This window comes from Phodopus roborovskii, unplaced genomic scaffold (genome assembly GCF_943737965.1).
Source record: "Phodopus roborovskii unplaced genomic scaffold, PHOROB, whole genome shotgun sequence".
NCBI lineage: Eukaryota > Metazoa > Chordata > Mammalia > Rodentia > Cricetidae > Phodopus > Phodopus roborovskii.
In genome coordinates, this window is record NW_026125383.1 from 55,147 (window position 1) to 69,944 (window position 14,798).

Below are 14,798 nucleotides of genomic sequence, written 5' to 3' on the forward strand. Positions count from 1 at the left end.
TCCTAACACTTCCTTCTTCCCTATCAGCAAGATTAGAGCACTTGAATCTGGGCGGCTAGCCTGAGCTTTTCCAGGCCAACAGAAAGAACAGCTTTGCGCCTGGGGCCCCAGGTAGGCTGGTCTCTCTGAGACAGTGCAGGGCACGCTGTCTGTCCTTCCACCAGCAGTGAGCAGACCAAGGGCCCTAGACAGACACGAGAGACAGACCAGTGAGCTATTCCCACAGCCATGCTGAAACAGAGCAACGAGAGGAGGCTGTCGTTGAACTATATTCCCTGGAGTATCCCAGAGACGGAGGAGGTGCCCAACAGCAGGAGCATCCAACACCGCAGGAGCATCTGCTCCCTGGGAGCCCGCACTGGCTCTCAGGTCAGCATCGCATCCCCTTGGACCGAGGGCAACTACAATTACTACATTGAGGAAGATGAGGACGGAGGGGAGGACGAGGAGGACTGGAAGGATGACCTTGCAGAGGAGAAACAGCCTCCAGAGTGCCCCACAGCCCCGCTGGATGGCCATACTGATACTCCAGTCCAGCTTACCACGCTGAAAGTGAATGTAGGTGGCCACAGCTACCAGCTGGAATGCTGCGAGCTGGCCAACTACCCCAAAACTCGTCTGGGCCGCCTGGTCACCTCCACCAGCCGCAGCCGCCAGCTGGGCCTGTGTGACGATTACGAGGCACAGACGGATGAGTACTTCTTTGACCGTGATCCTGCCGTCTTCCACCTCATCTATAATTTCTACATATCAGGGGTGCTGCTGGTACGAGATGAGCTGTGTCCCCGCTGCTTCCTGGAGGAGCTGGGTTACTGGGGCGTGAGGCTCAAGTACACACCTCGCTGTTGTCGCATCTGCTTCGAGGAACGGAGGGGATGAACTGAGCGAGCAGCTTAAGATCCAGAGGGAGCTGCGTGCTCAGGCACAGGCTGAGGAGGCAGAGGAGCTCTTCAGGGACATGCGCTTTTATGGGCCACAGCGTCAGCGCCTCTGGAACCTCATGGAGAAGCCCTTTTCCTCTGTGGCCGCCAAGGCCATGGGGGTGGCCTCCAACCTCTTCGTGCTCATATCCGTGGTGGCCCTAGCACTCAACACGGTGGAGGAGATGCAGCATCAGGCTGAGCAGGGCACGGGTGGTGGGGACCCGAGGCCCATCCTGGAGCACGTAGAGATGCTGTGTGTGGCTTTCTTCACTCTGGAGTTCCTGCTGCGTCTTGCCTCTACCCCCAACCTGAGACGCTTCGCGCGCAGCGCCCTCAACCTGGTGGACTTGGTGGCCATTCTGCCCTTCTACCTGCAGCTGCTGCTCGAGTGCTTCGCGAGCGAGGACCAGAGAGATGTCAAGGGTTCCCCGCGGGAGCATGACCTGGAGACTGTGGGACGTGTGGGCAAGGTGGGCCAGGTGCTGCGCCTCATGCGCCTCATGCGCATCTTCCGCATCCTCAAGCTGGCACGTCACTCCACCGGGCTGCGTGCCTTTGGCTTCACGCTGCGCCAGTGCTACCAGCAGGTGGGCTGCCTGATGCTCTTCATCACTATGGGCATCTTCTCCTTCTCTGCGGCTGTCTACTCAGTAGAACACGATGTGCCTGGCACCAACTTTACCAGTATCCTCCATGCCTGGTGGTGGGCTGCGGTGAGTAGCATGACGCTTGGGCATCTTCATCCTTTCATGACACACTCTGCCCCCACCCCTTTCCTTAAATGTCAGCCTTGGCAGGCTTGTCTCTTGATCTTTCTTGGTCTTGCTAAAGGATAGTGCACCTCTGCACTACGTGGTTGCCTCCAACAAAACCCTAGATATTATAAAGTTGGGACGACATCAAGATTGCTGTTTACTAACTGAATTTTACATGGTCCTAAGAATTTTCAAATCTTAAAATCCTTGGCAGGAGCTGGCTAGGTATTGCATGAATCTGTAATCTCTGCACTTGGGAGGTAGAGTGGGGAGGATCAGGAATTCAAGGCCAGCCTTAGCCAAGTAGCCCCTATGTGAGCTTGAGGCCAGTCTGGATTGAGACCCAGAGAGAGAGAGAGAGAGAGAGAGAGAGAGAGAGAGAGAGAGAGAGAGAGAGAGAGAGAGAGAGAGAGAGAAATCAAAGCCTGAAAAAAAAAAAAAAAAAAGAAATCCTTGGCAGAGTTTAAGAAAAGTGACAATGATTCATGTTTTGTGGACGAAATATGCATCCTCATTGCCCAGTCACCACTTATTGGACTCTGGTGTCCTACATGGTTTATAAAGCATCACAAAGAAATGACTGCTGTCACTACCTCTTTTAAGAGGATAAGTAAGAAGTAGTTTCAGTTTTTGAAGGACACCATAGATAAGTTATGGGGTAGCGGTATGAATTGGCTGAGTAATGTTGGTCCTGAGAACTTACCGCCTCTCACTCTAATTAAGTCTCAGTGTGGAAAGATGTATCTGAGACTGAAACTCCTTCGAACTGCACTATGGTTCTTTCAGGATAGAGTGTAATTGTCCCATTTTATAACCGGAGGCCCTGGGGGCCAGAGAGCACAGTTGCAAGCTCACAGCTGGAGATGGCAAATGCAGGGATAAAATAAAAGTCTGTCCTCTAACTACCATGCCCTTTCCTTGCTCTGCCACTGTGCCGTGCAAGCTTTTGGTCATTGTCACCTTGCCTAATGTGACTGTTAATACGCTAGTCCTTCTTATCATTGTCTTGAGTACTTGACTCTTTATAGAAATTCATGTCATTTACTTAAAATGCCTATTTCTGGTGTGTAAGATAAATCCCTGAAAGATGCTAACCAACTCACCTCAGATGAGTACGTGTGCTGGTGTGAGAAAGAATCGAAGAGCTCCTTTGTTTTTCTTCTTTAAAGCAAAGGGTAATGCCTTTGAAGGCGTTAAGCCAAAATTAGAAGAGCAGATACTTACAACATTACCATTGATGATGTCAGCACAGAGTCAAGCACAAAATTCTGAGATAAAAGTCAGGATGGGAGACTTAGAAGGGGCTAGCCTCCACTGTTCCAACAATTAACCATGATTCTGGGTAGCTGTCTATGGGGTTTCATCCCATCATTCACTTTCCTCATTCTCACATCTCTACAAGAGGATGTTGGACTTGAAGTTCCCTGTAGTTCAGTGAGCCTTCCTCTCCTTTCAAGCTGGAAGTAAGCTGAATTTTCCTCAATGACAGGGTGCTATTAGGCTCTTCTGAACAAGCTTGTCAAAGGCTGCTGTTGGGATCATATTTCCAGTGATGAAAGGTCATCTCCATAGTAGATAAACCATGTGTACAGATGGAGTTCTTGGAGGATGATTTGTCCTGGTAAATGACATTTACTTTGGAGGTGACTAAAGTGGGAATGCAAACAGCAAATCCACATGCTGACAATATGGTACAAAGGCTTTTTTTTATTTATTTTTATTTCATGTACTTAGGTTTGCCTGTATGAGGGTGTTGAACTCCTTGGATCTGGAGTTACAGACAGTTGTGAGATGCCATGTGGGTGCTGGGAATTGAACTCCGGTCCTTTGGAAGAGTAGCCAGTGCTCTTAACCACTAAGCCATCTCTCCAGCCCCATAAAACAAAGTTTTAAAGTCAATTTTTCATTCAGCCAAAGATTTTAAAAGGCTATAGGTGTATAGGCAACATTACTATGGGACTTTGAAATACTTTAAGCCCACAATATTTGTGTACATTAACTATACTAATATAAATACTTTTATTAGACCCATTAATACTGAATTTTACCTTTAAAGTATTTCTGAAATTATTGTTCATTGATCACTTAGTTGTCTTTAGTGATTAATGCAAAGTGAAGATTTTCCTCTTTTGTTAATGAATTCATTTTAATTAAGAGTTGGTGATTTTTAAAAATAAATTTTACAACAAAAGTTAAATTACAATTCACTTTTTTTTTCTCTATGAAAAAGTTTATACCTATTATTGTTTTAACCAATGTGAGGGGTTTGGAGTGTAAAGCCCTTACCTTTATCAAACATGGTTTTTACAAACCAAATCTCACATATTTTGACCTCCCCATTCAACCAACCTTACCCCATACCAATGACCTTTATCCAGTTTGTTCTGAGATTTATACAGGGCAAATCAGTATGAAGTACACAAGTGGCTGATAACTTGTGTTTTCTCCCTGCACAAACCTAGGTATCCAGTAGTAACAATGTCTTTGATTATTCTGGGACAGTGGCATTCCTCAGAACCGATGCTATAAGCTCAGCTCTTCTTGGTACTTTGATAATCTTGGATGTAACGTACTTAGGCATTTTATTATCAGAGAGCAAGGAGGAAAGAACACCATGAAATGATAGATACAAAGTGCCTTGGTTTTCATATGTAGTTGTAAAGTAGGAAGATGTACAGTAACCCATAAAAGCCATCCCCTTCCCAGGGGACCTGCAGTGTGCCAGGTCATACTCTAAACACTGAGCATTGCATGACAGGTGGTAGGGGGAGAGCATCTTTTCACCATGGTACTTTTCCCTAAAAACTTGAACACAACCCCAAAATGCATATACATGTGTTGTTTATAAATGATGTATAAGTTACAAGTTACTACCACAGCAATGACGTGTCACAACCCATGCCAACACCCGACGGCTTAGAGCATCAAGCATTCATTTAGTGCATGAGTATAAAAGTGGGCAACTCAATTTATGTGCGGTAGTACATTCTTTTAATCCTAGCACTTAGGAGGCAAAACCAGGCAGATCTCTGTGAAACTGAAGCCACCCTGGTCTACATAGCAAGTTCCAGGCCCAGGAGGACTACACAGTAAGATCTTGTACAGACAGACAGACACATGTGAATAACTAGTCTGCTCTGTTTAAAGTAGAAGTTGTTTTCATCTGGTGACACTCATCTTCACGTCTGATGGTCTCACTGGATTAAGGATGGCAGGAAGATATGATGAAGCCTACATGGCCCTCATACTTCTATAGGCCTGTCTCCATGGCTGTGGCAAATGTCAGGAGGAGGAGACTACAGACCTAACTATGCAAGCACTGTATCATACCACTTCTGTTCATATTTGCTCAACTTGTTGAATTGTAGATATCACCTCAACCCAAAGAAAGTCACATGACCATACTCAAGCAAGGGTCAGGGCAGGTCAGCATAGGAAAACAAAACTCTGTGAGACTTAGAGAAAATACCTTGATGGTAGGGAGATATAGTAAATTAGGTCTAATAATACAATCATTCTACTAGAGTAATATATTACTGCTCAAATGTATTATTCCCATACATTGTCACATTGAAATGTCAAGATGAAGTAAAAAGAAACATGATAGATATTTTTTTTCCTTCCCCCTCCCACTTTGGCACAGGGTCTTGCAGTTTAATGCTGGCTGACCTGGAACTCACTCTACAGACCAGGATAACCTTGAACTCACAGAGCTCACTGCCTCTGCCTCCCAATGCTAGGAGTAAAAGTGTGGGCTCCCACACCTGGCTATGACTGATAGACTCTTATGCTACTCCAGAGCTGTGTCCTTCGTACCTCACATGAGACACAGTATTATGTATTCTCCAACCTATTCTCCTATATTGCTTGGTCCTTACCAGAACTTAGAAAATACTCCCTAAGCTGATCTGCTTTTAATATCTTCCCTCACTCAAACGCCAAGGATCTTTCAACCCTATGTAATTCAAGTCAAGGGTTTAAAAGGAATAAGTCACTTTTGTTATTGTGAAGAATTTTCACTATTGTGCATCCCTTATAAAAACAAATCCCTCATGGAGCCATACATCTGCAATTGCTAATGTATGCAAGATACACCAGCATCTGCCAAATGCTGGTTATTTGTGAGCATGAATGTAATAAGAAGCACATGCAATACACTAGCCTGTAGTAAGTCTGTAATACAGAGATACAACCACATCTATCTAGCCGATAGTCTTTATCATATGGAAGCAATAACCTTTGATTCCAGATGCATTATTGGGAGAAATTGAAATAGGAGTGATTCCTTCTCTACAGGGGGAAGGAAAATTGTGATACATACAGACAGACAAGCTTCTGAGTACACAGATTAGCAGGCCCTGCCTGGAGCAGTGCCAGGCACATGGGAGTTTCAGGATTACCTGAGTGGTAAATGTACCCTATGGGCCAACAACGATAGCTCTGTGATGAAGAAGTGACCATCAGCCTTCTGAGTGGGCTCTTTTTCAAGTGAAAAGGCCAGTTGGACCGTCAACAAACTATTCCCATTGGATTCTTCCAGAAAAAAATTAAAGTTGTAGGAGTCAAAGAGGAAACTATGGCACAAATTCATCACTTCTAAAATTAGGCTGAGGCACCAGATAGTTGTGGCCCCCTCCCCCACAGAGGTGGGTCCCTCTTTGTTTTCCTAAATGATAGTCTTATTTCCTTGAAAATAGTTGGTCTTTGTACGAGCACTGCAATTTGTCTTAATCGATTGCTTAGAAACTACGCATATGTGAAGTGGGTTAGGCTACAGTCAGGAAAATGAAAATCAAGGTGAGTGTTTGCTGTAAGGAAAAAGATGCACAGTTATTACGAGGGTAAAAGAGAAACAATAGCAAATGGAGAGAACAACTACTGGCCTGAGAACCGGAAGAACAGATGGGAGAGGGCAGTGTTGTCAGACTTGGGCCTACAGAAGAGAGCCATGTGGAGCTAGCGCACAGATCTATAAGGTGGCGCCACGTGGCTGGTGTTCGGAGGCCTGGGAGCATCAAGTATCTGAGCCATATGATGATGTTGGAGATCAGAGTCAACAACCTTCCTCTTTCTTTCCTCCCTCCCAGTCCTCCAAACACAACTCTGCTCTGGAAAAAAAAAAAAAAATAGCTGTAAGCAAAACTGGGAAATGTAGGCTGTAGAATCCCAATTGTAGAATTACAGAAAAGGGCACCTGGCTTGGAACTGAACAGGGCTGCCTGAAATATCTGGCACAGAAAATATTTAAGTTCTAGCTTGTTCAAAAACAGTTATAAATAAGACAATCACTCAAAGACACTGGTTGTTTTGTATCTCGGGGGCTCCTGTTTTGGGAGTGGGCCCCTTTTAAGTCTCTAAAGTATGTTCCTCCTCTTGTTCAAGATGACTTCAGTGAAACATGGCTGAGTATCAAAGGGATGGAGAGGTGTTAAAGAAGCTGAAGATGCTTAGGGCAACCTTTATTGTCTGCCTTTGTATGTGTAGATTGCTAGACCCCTGACATGCATCTGTGGTTTTTGCCTTAGCTTAGGCCACTCTCCTCGTTTCTGAACCACTTACACTCATGTTAAAACTGTGATATACCAAAAGGTCTAAACGAGAGTTATTGTTCAAAGTGTTAATCTCATTCTTACTTCAAAACACTTTGTGGAATTGTCCCCAGAGAGATTGCATCCAGTATTTGAGGTAGGCAACTGACAACAAAATTAATTATCAGGATGGGTACAGCAACTTGTTTCTTTAGATTATAATACTAAAGAGGAATATTTGCAAAATAAAAAAGAAATGTTTGTTGCAATAGTAGCATGGATAAGTATCTTTTGAAGGATAGCATATTCTGTTGAGAATAGTTGTAAGAGGAAAAACAGCCTTTACTGGCTCTACTTCTTTGGGAAAACCTGAAGGGGTACTAATTATTTTCTTAATTAGCTTCATTTCCTGGAATCATACTTCCTAGATGCATGAACTACTGGCTGCCAAGACATTTTATCTATACCCCATTCTTCAGGAGGGAAAAAACGGTGCCTATTGAAGGAGAAATCCAAATGTGATATTCCAGAAACCCTGACGCTCTTTAGGTTGGCAGGTTAGGACTTGCTGACTAGTGGGGGAGCTGTCACAGGACTGTCACACTCTGAGTCTCGAAACCCAAAACTAGGAGAAATCTGTAGCATGCCAGTTTCCAGTTTAAGAATGGGTAAATAGCCAGGTTAGCTAGAGTTTTGGAAGAATTGCAGACACTTTGGTCACAATTCCAAACTCATCTCCTGCAAATGGGAGAAAACTCACTCCTGGGGTCATTTGGCCAGTCTGGGGCCTTCTGTGTTAATACCATCTATGGATTTGTGATGTATCATATGTAATGTACAGAAACTTCCCTAAGATAATAAATCCTAAATCCTACCCCAGAAGCAATAGACAAGAACAAGATTACAAACTGGGCATAGTGGCATACACCTTTAATCCCAAAATTTGGGAGACAGAGGCAGGTGGATCTCTATGAGTTCTAGGCCAGCCTGCTCCACAAAGGGAGTTTCAGAACAGTCAGAGTTACATAGTGAGATTCTTACCTCAAACATAAATAAATAAATCACATATTTGATAAACCTATACACAAAACAGACAGCAAAACAAGTCTACATTTTGAACGTATATATTCTCAGACCAAATATACATAGCCTGGAAGCAGGAAGATGTCTCTTCTCTGAAATTAGAGATCCAAGATACTCAAAATTTCTCAGATCTGATTATCAGATGTTCATGTTTAAGGCAAAGCAATTTGCTTTTGACTTTTCTCTCGAATTTCAGCCAAAATAAAAATAAAAATGATATAATTATACTATCATCTCAAAAATACAAGATAAAAGGAGCAATAAAATGAAAAGCCCTCGATAATTTACGGGAAATAAAACGTAACAAAAGTAAGGTTGAGGGTGAAGCTAAGCCAGTATGGGAATTAATCAAATCTTAATAACAGAGCTTTGTCTTAATCGCTTCCTTTCCTATGTCCCCCAGCCCTGTTGGACCCTTATGTGTCTGGCTAACTTCAGGGCCCTCTCCTTTGGAGCTGTGTCATGCTCTAAAACACATGGAGATAATAATGGTACGTCTTCCTGTTGTCACTTGTCTCAGGAACCAAACTCTCTTCAGTGGCCTCCAGTTTTTTAAAAAAAGTCAATGACTGTATGGTCATCCTGGGGGTGTAAGTGATGGTGTTCGTGACAGATGAGAAGTATGGCTTGGCTCGCACACCTGCAGCGAGGTCTGACTCTGGTGTGGCCGGAAGGCGGCATATATGCAGACACACAGGCAGATGTGGAGAGTAACTTAAGTGTAACTTGGTCTCTGATGCTCCTTGTATTTTTATCCAGAATGTGGGGGGGGGGGGGGGGATGTCTTCTACCAAAGCCACAGAGAAGGCTGCCCTGAAATCTCCCTTACCCAGCATGTATCCAAAGTCTGCCAGAGTCTATTTCCACAGCCTGTGGGTCTATTAGACACAAAAGAGGTCAAGTTCCTGGGGGAGAGTATGCTTCATAGTGCTCCCTAGCCTTCCTTTAGCTGGAGCTAGCTTTAAGACAGTCCCTCAGCTTTCCCCCCAGGCACGTGCTATCACAGCCTGTGGGTAGGGACACCTTCAATTCCTATTACAATCATGCAAAGTGGGTAATTATTATCTCCATATGTCAAAAATAGAAACTAAGGCAGAGAGAATTTAGCTGCTTTGTCTAAAACTCATACAACTGAGAAGTGGGTTTGGACCCAGGAAGTCAAATGTGGTCCATATTTCTTTAACCCTGTCTATGCCGTCCTGTCTCTGCCATGCTTACTTGAGTTCTTCTACCACGGGAAAAGAAAGTTCTCTAGATGAAGATGGAGCAGTGAGTCATGGGCCTGTCCCTTCCTGGGAGGCACACCTTTCCTTTTCTGTGGGCTGGATGGGTCTGAGCCCCTTATCATTGTCACCACTTTGTCCAGCTGGCTCATTCCTCCATCCCATTCTAATCAATCAACCACATTTGAAAGTTCAAACTAACCCTTGCATCATCAGCACAAACATGCTTACATTTCTGAGCCAAAGGCCATCTCAGTGTGGCAAGGGAGTGACTTTGTATAATTACTGCCATCTGTTGGAAGATTGGGACAAGCATCACACAAATCCTGGGAACCACAAGCACCCCTGGAGTTGGCAAGGGGAAGTTTTTACTACTGTCAGCAACAGCCCAGCCTCAGAGGCTTCTAGTGACTTAGTCTAGGGACAAACAGAAGCATGTGAGGCATAAAAATGTCCCCAGAGGACTTCCCCAAGGTTCTCTCTGGCTATACTAAGTGATAACTAGTCCCATGGGAATCTGCATTTTAAACAGGAAGCTTGTTAACCCAAATAAATCTCTAATTAGTGGGATGTAAAGCAGTGTGACAAGAATGATGAAAGGAATTTCACCAAGGGTGAACATAGTTTTGTTCTGTGAGGTCTTCTGAAGGTCCCTTTGCAAAGAAATGAGTGTCTTTCTCTAGATGTGCACAATTAAAGAGTCTCCATTTAAGAGACAAACAATTGAACTGCACAGCAGCCCTGAGCCATGCTGTAACTGTCTCCTTTTGATGAGGGCAGAGCAGTGGAGTGTTCATTGCCCAGGGTGCCTGATACCGTGACCACTGCTTTATAGGTAGCTTTATAGTCCATCTTTACTAGACCTCTGAGAGATGGTCCCAGCATCTCAATGTATGCCCCAAGATCTACCACATGGGAAGGCTCAGTCTGGACTTGAACTGTTCTGATTGCTTCTAACAAGCCTTTTCTCAGACATTCATGATGAAGGTGAGTCCAGGTGATCCCCCCTGTTCTAACACAGCCTGGAAAGAGGTGTGCAAACAAAGACAGTTACTGAACATGTTCTATGACAGGAATTCAACCCATGTTACATAAAGTTCATTCCCACAGCTCTTTAAAGTGGATCATGCTCCCCTGTGCTGCATATAAAAGCATTAGTGTGCCATAGTAGGATTTAAACCAGTCTTCCAGCTCTACAGCTTGCATTCCTCCCATGGCACAGCCCTCCGGGCAACTCTGAAAGCTGGTTCCATGGGAGCTCTTAACAGTTCCCTTGTGCACATACAGGGTGACAGGCATCCTGCAGACTTCTCTCCCTCCCTCTTCCTTCTTAAGGCTAACCATTCCACCCTGTTTTTCTTTTTAACAGGTAAGCATTTCCACCGTGGGCTATGGAGACATGTACCCAGAGACCCACCTGGGCAGGCTTTTTGCCTTCCTCTGCATTGCTTTTGGGATTATTCTCAATGGGATGCCCATTTCCATCCTCTACAACAAGTTCTCTGATTACTACAGCAAGCTCAAAGCATACGAGTACACGGCCATCCGCAGGGAACGGGGGAAATGTGAACTTTATGCAGAGAGCCACAAAGAAGATGGTCCAGTGTTTATCTGGAAGCAACACACAGCCCACCACAAGGCAAGAGAATTAATGCTTCATTGGGACTCAAGGCTGGCAGAACCCAAGAACTTCAAAGCTTCATGGCACTCTTAAAATTATGTCCCCTCTGGCAGCAAAGGGGCATGCGAGGCTGGCACACACAAAGAACGTTCAGTTCAAAGCTCTGTCTCTAGGAATGCTCATTTGGGCCCAAATTCAAAATGCCTTCCATTGCTCTTTCACTGGATTGTGTTTATGTATGACGTCGATACTGGAAATGGCTCCAAGAGGAACAACATCTCAGTTCTCTCTTTCAGCTTCTCATGGCATCTAACTCAATATGTATTTTTAGACTTGAATTAAGTGGAGATGAGTTTTCCTAGTTCAAAGCAGGAGGAAGGGCTCTTCATTTTCAGGAGAATGAAGTGTTACAGTGGGAGCTGCATAAGCTTTGGAGTCAGACCAGCCTCTCTGTCAGGATCCCAGATCTACCAGCTCGGAGGTTTGTGGGAACTCATGTCAACCCTCTGAGCTCCGCCTCTCCAATTGTGAGATGTACAAAGTCACATCTACCTCTTAATCTGAGTATTGGAGAGAATATTTGTAAGTGCTCACTACATGATAGCTGGTCAAAGTGTCTGAATGGGTAATGCCTAATTATGTTCTCTACCAGTGGTCCACAACCAAAGGCAATTTATGTACCCCAGGTCACATTTGGAGATGTTCTTGATTGTCACTAAAGTGAAAGAGGACAAGAGATGTGGGATGCTGCAGGTGTCCCTCCAGTGCACAGGGTAGCCTCTGGTACTACAAATCACTAGACATCAGTGATGCCAATGTTGAGGAACGTCTGTCTAGAGTTACTATGTGAACCCAAACTTGGTGCCTAAATGTGTGAATTTCTACATCCCTTGAAAGGAGCCTCCACTGTCCTCGCTCATAATGCAGACTTTCGTTCAGTCTGTTTTTCCAGAAAAGGGGTCAGGGAGCAAACCTGCCTTCTCAACAATTGGTTTATAATGAGCACTGAAGGAAGGGCTCTGAGGACTAGCAACCAGTGCCCTCGGGTCATTTCTTTCCTTGAGACCATTCTTTTTTAATTCCTTTCTGGGTCCACAAAGCTACTGTAACCTGAAGTCTTAAAATGGAAAGCTCATTTGAGCAAAGCACACAGAGATTTGCCCCTGTGCTCTTAGAGTATGACAGTCCCACCTAGATCATAAATAAGAGTAATTGTGCTATTGACAGTGGCAATTGCTAGGGATTGGACACACAGTATGTAACTTCATTGAGCCCTAAATACATCCCTAAACTAGATGCTGTGGCTCTTTTCTATTTAAGGAGAAATCAAGGCTTAGAGAGGTTAAATGATCCAGGTACATTCACCTAGCCACTAAAATAGTGGGACGGGGCTTTATGCCTAGGTTCATCTGATGCAAAAGGCTCCGTTGGAAGTCTAAACATGCAGCTTCTATACATTTATGACTTAGTGTCTGAAGGGTGGACAAGAGTGCACTGTTCTAAGAATACATCTAGGAGGTCAGGACAACTGCTCCGGTTAGTTCTCACTGTCAACTTGATGAAACCCAGAGTCACTTTTGAGATTGCTCAGATCAGAATGGTCTGTGACCATGGCTGTGTCGGTGACAGGTTATCTTGACTGATGATTGCAGGGAATCTGGGCTCAGTAAGTGCTGGTACGTACAGGTGATTATTGTTTGAGGGCCTAGCCCTCTGCAACGTCATCCCTAGCAGGTGGGTTAAGGCTATAGAAAAAAGCTAGATGAACATGAGCTAGGGAATAAGCCAGAGGGTGACACAGCAAGCATTACCCCCCCACCCCCACCCTGCCCCAGTTTCTGCTCCAAGCTCCTGCTTAGAATTCTTTCAGTGATGACTTTCAATCTGGAAATGTAAGATGAAATCCACCCTTTCCTCCCCCACATTGATTTTGGTCATGGTGTTTCACGGCAGGGGCAATTTAGAAGAGTGTTTTGTAGGGCTAGAACAGAATACAGTGAGTTGAGCAAAACAAATATATTTTTAAAAAAACAACCAAACCAAAAAAAAAATGTTTATTTCCCTCAGCTCTGCAGGTTAGAAGTCCAACATAAAAATACAGGCAGGTTGGGTTGTGGGTCAAGAGGGTGTCTCTTTGGTGCATCTCAGGCCTGTATCCTAACATGGCAAAAGGCAAGCTCACTTTAAACTGCCTCCAAGTATCTTATAAGGGCCTCCATTCCATCACTCATGAAAGTGCAGCCTCGTGGCTTCCTCAGCGCTATAAAGACCTCAGCTCCTAATACTGCCACACGGACAACACACTTGGCTTACAGAGGGATCTGTTCAAACCAAAGCATGGAGTAAACTTGAATTTTAGCCAAGTAACAATTTTCAATAGAAATATGTCCCAAATATTGCATAGTATATACTCCTAACATTCCAATTTAACTGCGAGTTTGGAATTTCTTTTGCTAAATCTGACAGTCCTGACTGTTGTTTTTTAGAGGCAAAGTTTCTTCAAGTAGTCACCTCCAAGTCCTAAAACCACACCCAAATAGCACACCCTTACACAAGGGAATTGTGTCTCCCCTCTTGCCAACTAAAAAGAAGGGGGCTTTTGAATCAGCCTCCTTGCCAGAAGCAATCTTGTGAACTAAGTCATCTCATATATCCATGCAATACAATCAACAAGGCAGCTGCCCTTTCACCCACCCCAGGCCCTCCTGCCCTTCAACTCCAGGGATGCAGCTGCTGATGCAGTGAAACTTCTGGTCTATCAAGAGGCATAGTGAACAGGGAAGACCTAATGTCCATAGCACCTCCCCTCTGCTCTAGACATGAGAGACTGTCCCAGAATTGCAAGGCAGGAGAAACTCCATGAGAGACAGGAGTAGGGGTGCATGGCGGTGGTGGTGGGATGACGCCTATGACAAAGCTGGAAATTTCCAGGTCCCTAGGATCTAGTCAATAGCAACAGACTTCCTCCTAGTCTCGCTGGCCACATCTGTTCAGACAGCTGTGCTGCCTCCCCAGGGAGTAAGAATGACAGGCAGAATGAAATTAATACACACACGAAAAGAACATTTGGTGAGCGTCACTGGGCACCAGTCCCTGGAACATTATTTTATTTGATACTTCAGTTGCTTTATAGGGGTCTCATTGGTCTCTCACAAAAGCTTCCTCAATGAACTCGCTCTTGATTTTAAAGCCGATTCTGCAATATATCACACTAAGTTGAATCATATGAAGTTGACATTTTCATCAAACATGGCAATTTCATCTGGTATGACCTAATCGTTATGTGGTTACAGTGTCTCTCAGCTTGTTCCCACATTGTTAATATGGAAATAATAGTGGTGTTTTCCTCAGGATTTTGATAGCTATTAGATGATGTGTATATATTTCCAACTTTAGCACATGTTATCTATTAAATAAAGATAGGTCCTCCTCTTCCTCTTCATCAACATCATTTCTATTTTATTGCTGTACAAGAAAACTGCACATACACAGCCAATGTCCTCTGTCACCAAGGATAGCAGCTGTGCTCTGTAGGGCTCAGTGATTGACCTAACTCAGATAAGAGAGAATGAAAACAGGACAGACACACAGACACATGGGCAGAACCCTGGGATCAGTTGGGCTGAGCACTCTGATGGAGGCATAGTGACTCAGAAACTCAGCAC

General features: G+C 44.4%; 1 protein-coding gene across 1 annotated transcript; it reads left to right on the forward strand.

Moving 5' to 3' along the window:
• The first annotated feature begins 228 nt into the window (after window positions 1-228).
• Window positions 229-11,164, forward strand: LOC127214699 (potassium voltage-gated channel subfamily V member 2-like). Its single transcript, XM_051175004.1, is given in 4 exon segments — window positions 229-873; window positions 875-1,636; window positions 10,882-11,076; window positions 11,078-11,164. Coding segments are annotated over 4 exon segments (1,689 nt in total).
• Window positions 11,165-14,798: the final 3,634 nt, after the last annotated feature.